The sequence below is a fragment of the Hemiscyllium ocellatum genome, chromosome 1, assembly GCF_020745735.1.
Source record: "Hemiscyllium ocellatum isolate sHemOce1 chromosome 1, sHemOce1.pat.X.cur, whole genome shotgun sequence".
In the NCBI taxonomy this organism is placed as follows: Eukaryota; Metazoa; Chordata; class Chondrichthyes; order Orectolobiformes; family Hemiscylliidae; genus Hemiscyllium; species Hemiscyllium ocellatum.
The window spans coordinates 43,739,245-43,758,384 of record NC_083401.1 but is presented as its reverse complement, the minus strand read 5'-3'; the positions used below and the strand labels follow the sequence as shown (position 1 = coordinate 43,758,384).

Below are 19,140 nucleotides of genomic sequence, written 5' to 3'. Positions count from 1 at the left end.
ATCTATATGGACTTTAGTAAGGCGTTCGACAAGGTTCCCCATGGGAGACTGATTAGCAAGGTTAGATCTCATGGAATACAGGGAGAACTAGCCATTTAGATACAGAACTGGCTCAAAGGTAGAAGACAGAGGGTGGTGGTGGAGGGTTGTTTTTCAGACTGGAGGCCTGTGACCAGTGGAGTGCCACAAGGATCGATGCTGGGTCCTCTACTTTTTGTCATTTACATAAATGATTTGGATGCGAGCATAAGAGGTACAGTTAGTAAGTTTTCAGGTGACACCAAAATTGGAGGTGTGGTGGACAGCGAAGAGGGTTACCTCAGATTACAACAGGATCTGGACCAGATGGGCTAATGGGCTGAGAAGTGGCAGATAGAGTTTAATTCAGATAAATGCGAGGTGCTGCATTTTGGGAAAGCAAATCTTAGCAGGACTTATACACTTAATGGTAAGGTCCTAGGGAGTGTTGCTGAACAAAGAGACCTTGGAGTGCAGGTTCATAGCTCCTTGAAAGTGGAGTCACAGGTAGATAGGATAGTGAAGAAGGCGTTTGGTATGCTTTCCTTTATTGGGCAGAGTATTGAGTACAGGAGTTGGGAGGTCATGTTGCGGCTGTATAGGGCATTAGTTAGGCCAGTGTTGGAATATTGCATGCAATTCTGGAGTCCTTCCTATTGGAAAGATGTTGTAAAACTTGAAAAGGTTCAGAAAAGATTCACAAGGATGTTGCCAGGGTTGGAGAATCTGAGCTACAAGGAGAGGCTGAACAGGCTGGGACAGTTTTCCCTGGAGAATCGAAGGCTGGGGGGTGACCTTATAGAAGTTTACAAAATTATGAGGGGCATGGATAGGATAAACAGATAAAGTCTTTTCCCTGGAGTCGGAAAGTCCAGAACTAGAGGGCATAGGTTTAGGGTGAGAGGGGAAAGATATAAAAGAGACATAAGGGGCAACTTTTTCACGCAGAGGGTGGTACGTTTATGGAATGAGCTGCCAGAGGAAGTGGTGGAGGCTGGTACAATTGCAACATTTAAGAGGCATTTGGATGGGTATATGAATAGGAAGGGTTTGGAGGGATATGGGCCAGGTGCTGGCAAGTGGGACTAGATTGGGTTGGGATATCTGGTCGGCATGGACGGGTTGGACCGAAGGATCTGTTTCCATGCTGTACATCTCTATGGCTCTATGACACTGGAGCTCCCAGCCATAATAGTGCCTATCAAAAACGTGAGCAGTCAGGATGGAGGGGTGGACGCCTGGATAAAAGGATTGGGTTGGAGCCTGAGGCAGTAACATTTCTTTCTCTAGTAATTGCAGCATTTTCACAATGGCAGTATTTTTTATTTGTTTTAGTGGGGGCAAGGAATCCAGATACAACTCCTCCCAGCTGTTTTTTTTTGGTGGAGGTAGGTGCCAGGTGCACTGGTTGCCCTGTTTGAAGAAACAATATACTCTGGTAAAGTCAGCACTGGCTAGACCATAACACCATAAAACATAGGAGCAGAAATCGGGCTATTTGGCACATCGAGTCGGCTCCACCATTCAATCAAGTCTGATATGTTTCTCAATCCCATTCTATGCCTTCTCCTCATAAACTTTGATTCCCTTAGCAATCAATAACCTATCTATTACTGTCTTAAATATACTCAATATTCTGGCATCCACAACCTTCTGTGACAATGAATTCCATAGGTTCACCACTGTCTGGCTGAAGGAGTTCCTCCTCATTTCTGTTCTAAAAGGTTTTCTCTTTACTCTAAGGCTGTGCCCTTAAGGTCCAGTCTCCCCTAATAATGGAAACATCTTCCCAACATCCAGTTTACCCAGGCCTTTCAATATTCTGTAAGTTTATCCCTCGAGCAGGTTCCAAGATTATTGTCATATCCCTTTAGCTCCCTCATGGATGGCAATTTAAAAATTCTGCCATCAAACTAAAATACTTTTGGATATAATGTTGGAATGAGCAACTGAGGAGACGAATCAAATTAAAAATCAATAAATAGGTAGCATCATGCTTATGTTTTTTAAAAAAAGTCCAAAGGGCAGAAGAAAGAGGATTTTGTAAGTTGAGAATCTGTAGGTAGGGCCCAGGGTGTGAAGGGGTGCACATGTATTCTTGTGTTTCCCAGCCCCATCTTCTATTAGTGAACCAATCTGCCACAAATGTGGGGGAGCCAGGCTATTTTTGTAGAAGCAGTTGGAAGAGTTGCTGTCAACCTGGGATTGGGTGAAAGGTCATGGGGGAGATGCATTAAGTCAAGACCAGAACCTGGGGATAGGTGTATTGAGTGAAAATCAGGTTGGAAGGTGTGTACAAACTGAGGCTGGATTTGGAGGTGGGAGTACAGTGAGTTGAGTTCAGGTTTGGGGCAGTGCATTAAGCTCTAAGGGTTGCTGCCGTCAGGTGAAGGGAAGGGTGAGACCTCATTGGGGGAGGGCATGCAGGAGGTTGCAAAGGGAATGGGAAGGAAGGTTATCAAGAGGGATAGGGAGAAGATGATTGCAAGTGGGGGAAGAAAGAGAGACATCAAGAGAAATACACAACTAACTCATGGTGAGAAAATCACGGAGGCAATGACGTCCTAGCATATTAATGTGGAATTTCTAGCCCAAGGCTGCATGTATTGAGAAGCTACAATATGGGGAAAAATACAGCAGGTGCAATTGTAATGAATGCTGTCCAGTTGTTAAGTCTAAATCTGCGATTGAGATCTGAGATGCAGTGAATACAGTAGTCACTGCCTGCTTAAAATGTTCCAGGTTTGTGCAAAGGCAATGGAACTGCATTAACTGTAACCTCACCAATTTGCAGAAAGTGTGTTTAGAATGTTTTTTATTTGTGTACAGGTATATGTCAGTTACACTGAAAGAAAATTATTGTCAATTCACTTCTGGTGTCTTGTATCAATTTAAATACTGTGCTGTCCAAGAAATTAATGCTTTCCTTGTTTTAGAACCAAGAAAATGATACAGCACAGAGGGGGGCCAATCAGCCCATCTTGTCCATGCCAACCCAAAGACGCCCAGGTGCTCTTTCTAATCCTACCTTCCTGCACATGGCCCTTAGCCCTGCAGCATAAGCACTTAAGGTACGTTTTCAAAGAATTTAGGGTCTCTGCCTCTACCACTACTCAGGCAGTGAATTCCAGACACTCCTCACCCTCTGTCTAAAAAACAATTTCCTCATGTCCCCTCTAATCTTTTTGCCACTTGGATTGAATCTATGAACCCTGGTTTTTGAATTCTCTGTGAAGGTCAACAGGTTCCTCCTGTCTACTCTATCACTACCCCTCATAATTTGTATACCTCAATCATGCCATCCCTCAGCCTTCTCCATTCCAAGGAAAACAACCCCAACCTCTCCAATCTTTCCTCATAGCTATAATTCTCCAGCCCTGGCTACATTCTAGCTAATTTTTTCCGCCTCTTTCTCCAGAACAATTACGATCTTCCTGTAACATGGTGACTGGAATTGAGCACAATACCAATACCAACTCCAGTTGTGATCTCATCACTGTCTTGTACAGTTTCATCATGATATCTCTACTTTTGCACTCTGTAGCTCAACCAATGAAGGAGACCATTCCATATGCCTTCTTCACAACTTTATCTACCTGTACTTTTAGGCAGGAATTGAACCCAGGTCTCTGGCACTGTGAGGCAGCAGTGCTAACCACTGTGCCACCCAAAATTCTTCCCATTACCTCTGCATCTTTACACAAGTTCCCTTCTTCATCTCTGATAGGTGCTACTTTATCACTAGCTTTACTTTTGCTCTTTATATACGTGTAAAACAACTTTGCATCACCTTTATCTTGCTTGCAAATATATTTTCTTTGATTTCCTTATTCTTTTTAACTTCATCCCTGTACTTTCTGTACTCCTCTAGGCTATCCGCAGTGTTGAGATTTTTGTGGCTTTAAGTTTAATAAAGGGCTGATAATTCAAGGTATTAATTCCTTTGTAAGTCCAAATATTACATATGTCAACATATATACAGAACATAATTGCAACACCTCATAAATAATGCTGTGTCATTTTATCCTATGTGACCCAAAGCATGTCCTTGACAAATCTGGCAAAGGTTAAAGGTGGGGAAGAGGGTAGCAATAAGAGGCTTGGAATCAGAGAAGTACAAGAGCTTGTGATTTTGTCATTGAGTGTTCTCCAGGAGATAAGATGTCTTCAACATGTAGAGGATAAAGGAAAGAGGCTAAACAGCAGTGTATAAGATGGCATAATTCACGCATAAAAGGAAATAAAGAAGAACATTTCAAGAAGCACTGCTGATGGCATTGTGGAAGTCTCCTGTGTAAATGGTGTCCACATAGAATACATTTGATTTATGCCCTACTGTCTACAAATGCTATACAGTTTCAATGCACAACGTTAATAACAAATGTTATAAACCCCTACAAAAAATATACATTCCTCCTATGAATAAGACAAAGCTCCCAAACTCTAAAATGTGCTGTTGTTATAATATCAATCTATTAGTATCTCTTCTTGTGTCATAAATTTTACAGATATAATCCATTTTCCACTCATATTTTACACTCATTTGATGCTGCCCTTTAATGTGGATGTGACATGTGTGACAACGATTTACAGAATATTCAGACAAAGGCCATGTTCCTCTTTGCTGTTTTACTGCCTTTAGATGAATTAGAGTTTGTAATTTCCAGGTCTGTAACATGGCCATTAATCATTAGAATCCACAGTAAGTAATGCAGTTAAATTTCACATGTCACTCTGTACATTGTTGGATAGCTAACGTGCAGAATGTTACACCAGTGCAGTTATTTAACAAGAGAAGGCTTTCTACTGTTGTTGAAAAGGGTAATCAGAAGCCAATCACAGTTATTCAAGCACTGGCAAGTACCTACATTGGTAGTGTTTACTGTATATATGCAACAATATTCAAATTGTCTCTTATTAATAAATTTGGGAAATAAAGCTAAGGGATGTATTGGGGAATGAAAGAATAGAAAACATCACAATTTGGCAAGAAAAAAGGAGTTTAAAGCTTGCACATTTATAGAAAAAAGCAAACATTTGGCTAAGATGAATGCAGTCCATTAAAAGCCACTACCATCTCGAAGGACAAGGATAGCAGATACATGGAAACACCACTATTTGACTGCACTCTAAGCTACATTCTGTGCAGATATGGAAATATATTGTTGCTGCTTCTTCTGTTTCAATGGGCCATTGGAATTCCCACCATAAAGCACTGTGGACCGATTGATACTAAATGGACTTCAGCGGTTCAAGAGGCAGCTCACTCGCACCTTCTCAATGTCAATTAGTGAGGGGCAATTAATGCTGACCCAGTTTGTGATTCTCACATCCCAAAAATGAAGTTTTTAAAAAAAAATTTGAGAAGAGGTGGCTGATTGTCAATTCTTTGATAACCATCTTCCAGAATTCCATAGATTCTAGAATGGTTTCTGTAAATTTGAAGCTTGTAGATGTTTGCGAAAAGAGCAGGGGATAAACCAGGGAACTACAGACCTATCATCCTCACATCAATAATAGGTAGAATGCTAGAACTTATTATAAAGGATGATAAAAATGAGCACTTGAGTAAAAATTATCTGATTGGGCATAATCAGCATGGATTTGTGAATTGAATATCATAATTTACAAATCTGTTTGAGTGTATGCTTTAACTAATAAAATTGATAAAAGGAAGTCAATTGATGTAATATATTTGGATTTTCAGAAGGTTTTTGTGACGGACCCCACAGCATATTGGTTAGCATAAGTAAAATAAATGGGATAGGAGGTAATATTCTGGCAAGTGTTAAGGATTGGCTAACTGACAGAAAACAAATGAGAAATAAATGGGTCATTATCCTATTGACAGAATGTGATTACTGGGATACCACAAGGATCAGTGTTTAGGCTTCAGCTGTTCACAACAATATTAACAGATGTGTTTGGCATGGTGACTCAGTGGCTAGCAGTGTTGTCTCACAGCACCAGGGAGTTGGGTTCAATTCCAGCCTCGGGTGACTGTCTGTGTGGTGTTTGCACATTCTCCCAATGTCTGGGTGGGGTTTCTCCCCAGTCCAAAGATGTGCAGGTTAAGTGGATTGGCCATGGGAAATGCAGGATTATGGGGTAGAGGTATAGGTCTGAGTCTCGATGGGATGCTATTTGGAGGGTCAGTGATGGATCAAGTGGCCTGTTTCCACACTTTGGGGATTCTATAACTACGAGTAGAAAGGGAGGTCTGCAGATGCTGGAGATCAGAGCTGAAAATGTGTTGCTGGTCAAAGCACAGCAGGTCAGGCAGCATCCAAGGAACAGGAAATTCGACGTTTCGGGCCAGAGCCCTTCATCAGGAATGACTGATGAAGGGGTCTGGCCCGAAACGTCGAATTTCCTGATCCTTGGATGCTGCCTGACCTGCTGTGCTTTGACCAGCAACACATTTTCAGATTCTATAATTACAGTCTTCTTTACGAGAAGGCCTTGATCTGTGGATTGCTGTAGCAGAGCCTTACTGTATGGTTCAGAAAGGAGATATCACGTCATTATGTTATGCTGCGCTCTTCAAAACTGAATCTGACAAAGGGGGGAATGGCTTAAATACATAAGAAATAAGGATAGGCAGCAATTTTCTGAGGATGAAGATCAGGCTAAGGATCAAATCTTTGACAGCAGGGACATCCAAGTCAGCATGACATAGCAATGCATCACTGAGTGAGAGAAGCAAGGAACTAAATGAAACTCACTTTGGGATGAAGGAGTTGGCTTTTGATTTCCTCTAATTATTTAACATACTGTTGGTTATCCAAGAAGTGGTACCACTTCGTACAATAACATCATGACCTAACTACTTTTTCAGTCCTTGAACATTTCTATTGCTGAATAAATGTTTTATTACCTGTCTGATTGTATGCTTCGTATGTTGTGATGTAAGGAGAGTCATTCATGTATATATTATTTTATATATATGAAATATATGATTTGTTTTGTAAGTTGGATTTTGAACTATTGGCATGTAGATTTTGGTCTTTGTGTTTTAGGGGATCTAATAATTCACTTGTTAGTCTTTTTGGTGCCATGATTTTTAAACCTGCACGTGGGAGAGGAGAACTTCTGGATTGATAATGGGAATTGTTTGTATTCTGAGAATTTTATGACCAAAGAGAGTAAATATTAAAAATCATTAACTTACTTGCAGTTCATAAGAATTAAGAATTTATTTTTCTATTTGCTTAGGGGGAACATAATAGATGGGAAAGCTTTGCTTTTAGTTCACAGAAGACCTTATTGAAATTAAGCATAAGAACGGTTTCTCTTGGAGAAAGGAGTTATCTCAAAACAATTAGGAAACAGGTTACTTCACTGTGAAAATTCTACATCAGAAGTGTTTGGTTAGAATACTGAAAGAATCCCTACACTGTGGAAACATGCCCTTCAGCCCAGCTAGTCCATACTGACCCTCCAAAGAGTAGCCCACCCAGACCCATTCCCATATTTCTCTATATTTGCCCCTGACTAATGCACCTAAGCTACATTCCTGAACACTGTGGACAATTTAGTACAGCCAATTCACCTGACCTGCACATCTTTGGACTGTGGGAGGAAACTGGAGCACCCGGAGGAAACCCACGTAGACACAGGGAGAATATGCAAACTCCACACAGTCTGAGGCTGGATTCAAAACAGGATCCCCGGCGCTGTGAGGCAGCAATGCTAAACACTGAGCCATGCTTTTGAAGCTAAGAAATTTTAAACTCAGTTTGTAACTAATCAAAGAAAAGCCTATCAACACTCAAGATTGGGAACTGAAATGAACAGTCCAGTCAAACCTATGGATATGCGAGAGAAGAGAAGTCTCTCTAGTATTTAAGTACAATAAAGCAATGGTGTGAGGATAGATGGAATTTTGTTTGCCTGTTTATTTCAAAATCTTTCAAATTGTGTTAGAGTTAAATAGCTTCATTTGTTCTCCTTTATCTTTACTTTTTGAGTAATAATCTTTTGATTTATTATTAAGATCAAATCAGAACCTTTATATGGTCATACTTCAGTGGAAGACCACTTACTTAAATTGAAAGAAACTATGAAGGCATATTTCAGTCTGGTATTTGACTTGTCCAGCAGTAATAACAGTTGGAATTATACTTTTAAGCATCTGCACATTACCAGTCTGACTGACCATCAAGGGAAAAGCAGCTGTCAGTGAGTCAGTCCATCACATGGATGCTGCCTGAACTGCTGTGCTCTTCCAGCACCACTGATCCAGAATCTGGTTTCTAGCATCTGCAGTCATTGTTTTTACCTCATCACAATTCAAAAGTTAGGTTGCTGTTAAGGTTTTAAGTCAACATATGATATTGGAATGTTGTGCAGTGAAGTCTCTCACTATAGGCAGAGGTTTGAGAAAAATCCTGAAACCCCCCCCCCCCTTTGTTGCTTCCATCAACAGTTAGCCTTCAACATCTCATTGCAAAGTTGCCCGATGATGCTTGAACACTCTGTATGATAGCATTCAACTTTAGAAGGATACTTTGTGCATCCTTTCCCACCGAGTAAACATCCTATGAGGGAGAGTAGACAATTGAACTGCCCATTATACATCTCCCCATCTTGAATGCAATGTGCTCACTTTAAAAACTGATAGATAGACTGAATCATTCCCTGCAGAGATGTGTAGAAACATTACCAACTCTGCATTCTCAAGGTGGGTGTTATGTGTGGGCAATGTGTGCAGACAAGGGTCTTGTGTTTAGCCTCAGTGTTGCGAGATTTACGTGGGATATCTTAGCTGCAGTTATCAACATCACAGTTCAAGGAAACAAATAACCTTGGAACAGTGGATGTTGGAAATCAGAAACAGAATCAGAAATTCACGCTTCAATGATCTCTGATGTTAGAGGCTATCTGTAGTCAAGGCGTCAGTACCTTGCTTGCTTGGCTATTACAATTCCTTCCATCAACACACACAGAAATTGCCGGAGAAACCCGACATGTTTGGCAGAAAGAAAGCAGACTTAATGTTATAAGTCCGGTGACCCTTCTTCAGAAGCCGTGGGATGTCTGAAGAGATGGACCATTTCTCAAATGGGTGTGACTTATCCAGGCCCAACAGCAACAAAGACAATTGAGCAAACATTTGAAGTGTGCACACTTATTTATATATTTTCAAGGTGCAAGATCCTTTTCAGAGATTTTTCACTCACGACATCTATGTACCTTCAGCACTTTTCTTTGTCTACTTCTCTCTATGTCTAAATGTAATCCTGACTATCACAGCTGGGGTGGAGGAAACCTGCTCAAAAGTTGGCCCCACCCCCACCCTCCTATTTATCTCTCAGCCTCCCCCACTCACAGTCCTGATGAAGGGCTTATGCCCAAAACATCGACTCTCCTGCTTCTCAGGTGCTGCCTGACCTGCAGTGCTTTTCCAGCACTAAACATTTCAACTCTGACTCTCCAGCATCTGCAGTCCTCACGTTCTCTCAGTTGGTGTTGTCAATGGCCCAGCTACCTTTTCCAGTGACCACACTGACTCCACCAAGTAGTCATAACCAGACACGCCTTAGTTAAACCCACAGGTCAGCACATTGGAACCAGTTTGCAATTGTGCTTCATTTTCCTTTCATTTTAAGTACACACTTCACCCTGATTCTGTTCCTTTCCTGCCTTTCCTTAAAACTGCCCTCTCTCAGTTTATCCGAAGCAGTGCTCAAGGAAGGGCACTAAATTCAAATCTCTTGTGGATTTGTTCAAATGCGTGGTTGTATATTAATTTTTCTGACAATTAAATAATCAGTTATTTAAATATGATTGGGAACATTTTTGAAGGTATTTATCACTCTCTTTTGTTAAAATGGTTAGTCTGTCTGGAGGCTTTAAAGAGATCATAGGGTCAGACAGATTCTGTAAATATCAAGGGAAAGGACCAGTTACAACAGTTTTCTCTTGTTACATAGTTTAGTGCAGCAGTCATGGACTAATTACATTATTATTTTCCAGTACTCAGGGGGTAACTAAGATTAATGATCGTTTAAAAATCTATCTGTTTCTGCTGCATTTGTCCCATTATTGTCAGTAAATTTCACAGCTGAAGTTTAGTTCAGCTCAATTCCACTACCTTCAAAAGATAAAAAAAGGAAGATGTGAGATTGCATGATAAAACAAATAGGTGTAGTAATGTGTGCACTGTCCTGTTTGTTCACTGGTATACTACAAGATCCAAGAACATAGTGGCTCAGTGGTTAGAAATGCTGCCTCACAGCACCAGGGGGGTTTCCAGCATCTGCAGTCATTGTTTTTACCTCCCAGATTCAACTCCAGCCTCAGACAACTGTCTGTGTGGAGTTTGCACATTCTCCCCGTGTCTGTGTGGGTTTCCGCTGGGTGCTCCAGTTTCCCCCCACAGTCCCAAAGAAGTGCAGGGCAGGTGAATTGGCCACGCTAAATTGCCCATTGTGTTAGGTGCATTAGTCGGGGGGTGGGTGGGGGTTCCCCTTTGGAGGGTAAGTGTGGACTTGTTGGGCCTTTTTCCACACTATAGGGAATCTAATCTAATCTAACACAGCAATACATATCGACAATAATGTGTATTCACATTGTAACCTTCTAAAGCATTGCGTGGCCTTTCTCAGACGGATGTGCGTCACTCTGATTATTATTTCCTATTAACTGAGGCTATTAAGTCCAACTGATTAAGAGGAGAGAACCAAAACATTGGCTAATGCGATTTTTAAAAGAGAAGGAAAAATCTAATCAGATTTAGAAGAACTTTTGGGAGATTGGACCCAAAAAGCTTAAGATTAAGCTCCCAATGTTGAGATGAGGAGTTCGGTTGGGTATCCAAAGTGTCAGATTCAGTGATACAAGAAGATATAGAGTCCATCGGGAATGGTATAATCAAATTTGAAACTTCAGGTATGGGGGAGAAGAGAGGCAGTTTGTGTCGATATGGGCAGTGGTTAAGGGGAGCAGACTCTCGTACAATAGAGTGCAGGCCAGCTCAATAAAGATGGTTAATACTGTGAAGAAACTGAATCTCACCTGTAAAGAGATACCACAGGTTGTTGGGTTCCAGGGTCTCCATGTCACCCCTTCGGCCAATCTTTTTGTGCCTGATTTTGTATCCAGTAATAAAACCATTCTGCATATTGGATGGTGGTGGCAGCCAGCTGACCTTTATACTCTGCAAAACAAAAACATTGCAGATTTTCAGTCATCACTGTTCCATCAAACCTCATCAAAGGGAATAGCATCCCATTTATAAAGTTATTATAATTTAATATGAAAAAAAATCCTCATTCAAGTTTTGTCAAAACATAGAAAGCTAAGATTTTCACTTCAGGGTATTGGGTTTGGAAACTCTACTTGCTCCCCAACAATTCTCCCTCCACTTTCAAGGTTTCCCTTCAGATGTTACCATCGATACCACCAACTACTGGCTCAAAGTGGAACTTGCACTTTCAAATAAACCTGTTGGACTATAACCTGGTGTTGTATGAGTTTTAACTTTGCCCAGCCCTGTCCCACACCAGTTCCTCCACGTCAAATATATTGAAAGTAGACAGTAATAATGGCGACGTTATGTCACAATTTCCATCAGTGTTGCCACATTGACTCTTCACTTGAATAAAATGACTATCTAAAAGACCTCTAAAACTTAAATAATGGTGGAAGAACTTTACATTTCCAACCTCTTGTTGGATTGATCCACGACTTTTGGCCACAGCTTTTAAATATAATAGACAAAATTCAAATATATTTACAAATAAAATAATTTGAAGGACTAGAAACACCAACAAGTAAGGAACAGTGCAATGATCACATTTACATTTTAAAATGTGTTGATTATTGGAAAAAATTAGATCTATAAACATTTATAGCTCCTTTCAAAGTTTTCCATACAGATTAGGTTTTTTGTGGAATTATGGAATTTTGCGCTTACAAATTGTGAGCAGCATATTGAAGACCTTGAATGGCTTTAGCCTGTGTTTTAACTCAGTATTGTTCCCTGCACATTGAGTTTGGAGTATCACAGGCTGTTGGAGTCTGCACATACATTTTCCCTGAGGCCTTGCTCTTTATCTCTAAGGAAGATTCCTCAACTCCTCCTGTAGGGTAACACTCCTTTATATACAGCTCTCTTACTGTAGTGTTTCTTCATGTGCCCATTCTGGATTGGTGTCTTCTCTGTTGCTGGTGTCAAAGTCATGTCATCAGTTATAGCATCATGACTTTCATGCATCTGCTGCCCTTGCCCTGGATAGGGCAGCTCTAAATCAAAAAGCTTGACACCATTCAGGATTAAACAGCCCATTTGACTGGCACCACATCTGTCCATCTGTCCAACATTCATTCCCTTCACCACCAATGTAAAGGCAATAGCAGTATGTGCCATTCACAAGACAAAGTGCAATTAATCACCAAGACACTTCTGATAACATCTTGAAAACCACCAAGAAGGACAAGTACAGCAGATGCATGGAAACACCATGACCTGCAAGTTCCCCTTCAGCCACACACTATCTTGACTTGGAAGATCATTGCTGAAAATGTGTTGCTGGAAAAGTGCAGCAGGTCAGGCAGCATTGTTGCTGGAAAAGCGCAGCAAGTCAGCAACACATTTTCAGCTCTAATTTCCAGCATCTGCAGTCCTCACTTTCTCTTGGAAGATCATTGCCGCTATTCCTTGTTGGGTTGAAATCCTGGAACTCCCTGCCTAATAGCATTGTGGGTATCCACACATACCAAGGTCTACAGCAGTTCGAGAAGGCAGCTCACCACAACCACCATGTTTTCCATGGCAGTTAGTGAGGAGAGATACATGCTGTTGCAACCACTGATGTCCCCATCTCTTGAAAAGTTTCATTTTAATTACATGAGTCTCGTATGTCACATGCCTCCCAAATTTCTTTTTTACTTGGCCAATATAACGAAAGTACTTTGATGTACTGCATGTTCTTTGTAATCAACAACTTCATTCTAATCATTATTGCTACAATTATCATTGCTATCTATTGTGAATGTAAAAACGTCAGCCAGATGGACACCATAGAATATAGTTCCTTGAATGGGCTGTTAATCTGGTCCAATCAGGGAGCCCTGGCTGATAGATATAAACAGAGGTTCAGCTCAGTCTGAGAGCTGGCTCTGATGAAGCTGGATCGGTATCAGGTACTAGACATCTATAAATAAAGGGTGACTTGGTGATGGCATACTGACCTCTATGGAATTATATCATTATCACATTCCCCATTCCCAACTTAAAAGTCCAACCCCATAGGCCGAGACAATCAGGAGACTTTTGACTGGATTCCTTGATCTATTTAGCCTGAGTTCAGCACAGCAGTTATGTTGTTGCTCTGTGCCTGGGTTAGTTGTCCCTCTATATGCACTGTCTGATGTAGTACAGCAATGTGTGTCCCATATTATCTGATAATCATTCTTAGTCTAAATTTTTAGTTTGAGAGCGACCAACGCCTTCCTCTTTCCTGAGTACCCTTTCAAGTATAAGACTTTGGTACATCTATTTGTCTGACGACAGTGGTTTCTGACTTTCTGTCCTTTGACCAGATCTTCTGCTCTGGCTTTAAGGTTGATAGAGTTTTTGTCCTGTGTCTCAAGTTGTCCTACCTCTGCTGCTTTTTGTTGCGTTTTTCTCTAATTGTTTTATTCTCTTGTGGTCCTGAGAGGTTATGCTTGGCTTCAGATTGTATTCAAAGTTGATACATATTCACATTAATGACTGTTAAGTTCTGCTTCATGTTCTCATCTGGATCTTGAAAGATTTGTTTATTTATCTCCAATTTCTATCTCTCTATAACTTTTACATGTTCCATCTCCAACACTTCCCTTCCTTCCCTTGACCTCTCTGTCTTCATTTTGGGGAATAAACTGTCCACGGCTATCCACTACAAAGCCACGGATTCCCATAGTTTCCTTCACTACAGCTCTTCACACCACTGCAAGGATTTCATTCCATTTTCCCAGTTCCTTCACCTACGTTGCATCTGTACGGATGATGCTACCTTCCAAAACAGTGCTACTGACATGGCTTCCTTCTTTCATGACTGGGGTTTCCCGCCCACTGTGGTTCACAGGGCCCTAAACCTCATCCGATCTATCACACGTGCTTCTGTCTTTGATCTTTCCCATCACTCACAACAGCGTGATCGGGTTCTCCTTGTCCTCACTTTTCACCCCAAAAGCCTCCGCATTCAAAGGATCATTCTTTGCCATTTCAGATAACCTTAGCAGAATGCCACCACCAAACACATCTTTCTCCTACTCCCATTGCCTGCACTTCACAGGAATTGTTCCCTCCAGGACACCCTAGTCTGTTCCACGACTACCAACACCACCCCCCCCCCCCGCCTCCCCCAATCCCACATATCACCTTCCCGTGTAACCGCAGAAGGTGCAACACTTGCCCCTTCACCTCCTCCCTGCTCACCATCCAAGGACCCAAGCAGTCTGATGTATTGTATTCACTGCACCCAATGTGGCCTGCCCAACATTGGAGAAACCAAATGCAGACTGGGTGACCATTTGCAGAACACCTCGGTCTGGTGTGCAAGTAGGACCCTAATTGTCGGTCATTTTAATACAGTATCTGCTTGCATGCCCACCTGTCAGTCTTTGGCATGCTGCAATGCTCCAGCAAATCACAATGCAAACTGGAGAAATAATGTCTCATCTTCAGACTATGCACTTTATAACCTTCTGGACTTACTATTAGTTCAACATCCTTTGATTGTGAACTCTCTCCCATTTCTTCCTTTTCTTTTAGCTTGACTTGGTACATTCTCTTTCATCATGACCCCTCTCCTAATCCACACTCCAATGGGACTTTCTGTTCTTTCTAGTTTGGCAATTGGGCACACCTTTGTTCTGCCATTCTCACACTTGAATCACTTAATCCATACTATCCAACACCCTTTCTCCCCAGCACTCCAACTCACCAATTACTGTATAACATAAGTGCTGTCCACTCCACACTTCATAGCAGCTCTGATGAATAGTCATCTGGACTCAAAACATTAGCTTCCTCTCTCTCCATGAATGCTTTGGAGGTGCCGGGGTGTACAAAGTTAAAAATCACATAATGCCAGATTAAAGTCCAATAGATTTAATTGGAAGCACTAGCTTTCAGAGCGACGCTCTATCATCAGGTGGTTGTGATAAAGCCACAACCACCTGATGAAGGAGCGTCGCTCCGAAAGCTAGTGCTTCCAATTAAACCTGTTGGATTGTAACCTGGTGTTGTGTGATTTTTAACTCTATGAATGCTGCCTGACCGGGCATGATTTCCAGCACTCTTTTGTTTTCAGTAACTTTGTTCTTACCCTATCCAGTAATTTCCAAATCCTATGAAACAAAGAAAACAATACATCAATTACGTTGGCAGGTGTCTCATCAAATGGAACTAGAATCTGACAGAAGTGTTTAATTGACATCAACTGAACCTTATCTCCGTAAATAGCATAAATAATCAATAAACGTTCATTAGCTTGCACAGTGTAGTTTCCAGTCTTCATCAGTTAAAAGCATCAAGAAATTGCTCCTGACTATGTTCTAAGGTTTAAATGTTACATTAAAAAAAACTGCTTCCAAGCTTTTTCATCCTTTGAACGATGTCATGAGTCCATCATGCAAAGTGTTAACTTGTGATCTATCATTTAAACAAATCCATTAGAAAAGGTGGGGGGGACGTGAAACGTCAAAAATTTAGCAGTAGAATTCAAAATACACTGCAAAATCTGAGACCATATATTTAGAATCTGCTACTTGTCTTAATGTAAGTTTTTTGCCATCTGTAATTGAGAGTGAAGTTTTATGGTTGAATCATTCCAAGCAAATCGCACTAATGAGTCTCCAAATTAGGTAATTTATCAAGAATTTTCACTTCCCCTCTCCCGGCAATGTTGTAAGCCTCATTGAATCATTTTTATTGCAAGACACTAGCCATAATAAAGATGTTCTGATAGGAATTCTTATGTCATAGTACTTAACTATGAAATTTTATGATATATAAGATGATACAAAATCCAATACATTAATACGAAACCAATCTATTACCTTCCAAGTACAAGCCACAAACCACCAATCCTAATGAATGTGTTAAAGGACAGCCATGCTAATCAATGTCCAGTCTGATGTGAGTGTTCTTCCAGCTAAATATTAATGTTATAATACATTGACTAGTTCTGAAGGAATAATGGAAGAATGTAAGCATGATCGTCTATTATCAATTAGCCTCTATGCATTTCTGAGTTGATGATGATGAGGAATGTTAACTCTGTGAAATGTTCAAATTACTGGGAAAGATTTTCATCCAAAATATATCATGGTTTATCAGAGAACAACTGCTGATTCCCCACCAGTGCAACTTTGACGAGAAATTGTTTGCATTTTACTGTTGACTGGTCCCACAGATTCTGTTATGGAAGGTGGCGGGATCTGTATGATTTTTAATGATATATTAAATATTTAATCAACAATAAAGTCATTCTGAGAGCTAGGGAATTTTAAAATTCCAACTATAACTGCAGCTTTTACCCCTCTGTCTCACAACATACCAGCCCACAGTTCTGATTCTCAGCACCTACTAGTGATGTATTCATAATAACATTTGATTCAGATATATTGTGAATGTAACTGCAACAACAAATCATATTAACATGCAACCAAGGTACAAGAGTAGGGCACTTGGCCCTTCGAGCCTGCTCTGCCAAATTAAGTTTTATATTAACTCAAAATCTGACGAGCTGATTATGTTGTAGAATCTAAAACAAGGCATGAAAACCTAGCACTGGTAATAACTGCAAGTTTGGAATGGAGCAAGGGGAAATAAGGGGAAAGTGGTGAGGAAGCTGGCTTACAATGTATCTATAATTAGCCTTGATCTCTCTGGACAGCCACAAATTGACAATTTGATGCTTTATTGGAGTGTGTTACATTTCCCTCTTCTTGCTGCCAAACGTAAAAACTGACCCTTCAACTATTATCATTCTGTTATAAAACCCAATGTTGCATTACCACTTCTGTAACGATATCCACGCTGATGTTTTTGCGATTTCACAAATCTAAACTCTCAAATTCACCTGCTCTTCTACACTCAAAATAGAACTATTACATTTACATACTTAGCAAAATTAAAATCCATTTGACAATTTTGCTCCCATTCCAACATGTATCCATGACTGTTACCAACCTCATCATTTCTTAATGTCTCCCCGCCACAGCTTCTCACCTCATAGTGTTCCTACTCACACAGCCCACTTCGAATTTCTGCTCAAAACCCACAAACGTGATTACTTTGGTAGATCATTCATTTCAGCCTGGTCCTGCTCCACTGAACATAAATCTTCCTATCTTGACTGTATTCGTCCCCTTTTGTTCAATCTCTTCTCATATTTGTGATTCTTCTGATATTTCTGTTCCACAATTTTCCCGTTTTCTGGCCCAACATTTTATCACTGATGTGCAATTGCTGCAAACACCCATCCCCCATCAGGATGGTCTGAAGTCTCTCTGCACTTTCCTTGAAAAAAAAGCTTAAGCAATCCCCACCCATCACCACCCTCCTTGCCTGGTTGAGCTTGTTCTCACTTTGAACAACTTCTTCTTTAACTTGTCTTCAAGTCAGAGGTGTGGCTATGGTTTATTCAATTTATGTTTGTCACACTGTGGGATATGTGGAACATTCCTTGGTCCACCACCCACAATTCTTTCTCCAGTATATTGGTGGTGCATGCAAGAGGGAATTGAGTATATTTTTGGATAGTAACGGCATGCAGGGATATGGGGAAAAGGCAGGAGATTGGCACTTGATAATCGAACTGGGACAGGAACCATGGGCTAAAAGACCTCAATCTGCACTGTAATAATTATCTTATTCTGTGACTTCATTCATGTCGCTTTCTGCTGTCCTGAAGAATTAGAAAATTAGTCAATTTTCCCTCCATTTTTAATCCTTCTCTCATTGACACTTGATCCATCTTTGAATCTTCCTTTCCTTTTCTTGACTTCTCTGGTTGCATTTCTGGGGATAGGCTCTCGACCATTATTGATTACCAGCCCACCAACTTCCACAGCTACCTTGAGTGCACTCTTTCACTCCCTGCTTCCTTCAAGGACTCCTTCCATTCTCTCAATTTCTCCGTCTCTATTGCATATGCTCCAATGATGCCACCTTTCACCAAGCTGCTTCCAAAGTGACCTCCTTTTGCCTCAGCCAAGGACTCACCCTACCCCCACCTGTGGTTGTTAGGGCCCTCAGTTGTGTCCAATCTGTTTACCATACCTCTACCCTCATCCCCTTCCTCTCAGAGGAATGATAGTGTTCCCCTAGTCCTCACATTTTAGCCCCCAATCCCCAATACTCTGAATTCAAAGGATAATTCTCTGCCATTTCTGGCATGATAACATCACCAAACACACCTTCCCCTCCCCTTTGTTGTCAGCATTCTTTTGGGACTGGTCCCTCTGCAACACAGTGGTCCACACCTTTTTGACTGTTAATAGCTCCTCCGCCACCCATGACACCTTTGTATGCAATCTCAGAAGGTGTGAGATTTGTCCTTTTCACCTCCTCCCTTCTCACAGCCCATGGCTCTGAACCGACTTCCAGGTAAAGCAGTGGTTTACTATTACATCTTTCAATACTTACAATGTGTTCTCCTTTACATTCGTGAAACCAAATGCGGACTGCATGACTGCTTTAAACAACACCTCTGCTGTATCTATAAGAATGAGGGTGACCTTTCAGTCACTTACCATTTCACATAGGTGTTCCCATGCTACCATTACCATTCTAGACCTGCTGCAGCGTCCAATGAAGTCAACTCAAACCTCATTTCTCACCTAGGTACTTATGGCCTTCAGAATCAACATTGTGTTTAACAAGTATTAATACAACATAGAAAAATACAGCACAGAACAGGTCCTTCAGCCCACAGTGTTGTGTCGAGGATTAATCCTAATGTAAAATAAATAACCTAACCTACGCACCCCTCAACTCACTGCTGTCCATGTGTATGTCCAGCTGTTGCTTAAATGTCCCTAATGACTCTGCTTCCACCACCACAGCTGGCAATGCATTCCATGCATTCACAACTCTCTGTGTAAAGAACCTACCTCTGACAT

The 19,140-nt window shown here is 41.0% G+C and overlaps 1 protein-coding gene across 1 annotated transcript in view; it reads right to left on the bottom strand.

Annotated features, from left to right (window-relative positions):
• Nucleotides 1-19,140, bottom strand: part of dcc (DCC netrin 1 receptor) — a 990,886-nt gene that overhangs the window by 159,047 nt on the left and 812,699 nt on the right. The window contains exon 13 of the mRNA XM_060825544.1: nt 11,038-11,179. Within this exon, the coding sequence (XP_060681527.1) occupies nt 11,038-11,179 (142 nt within the window). The remainder of the gene's footprint in view (nt 1-11,037; nt 11,180-19,140) is intronic.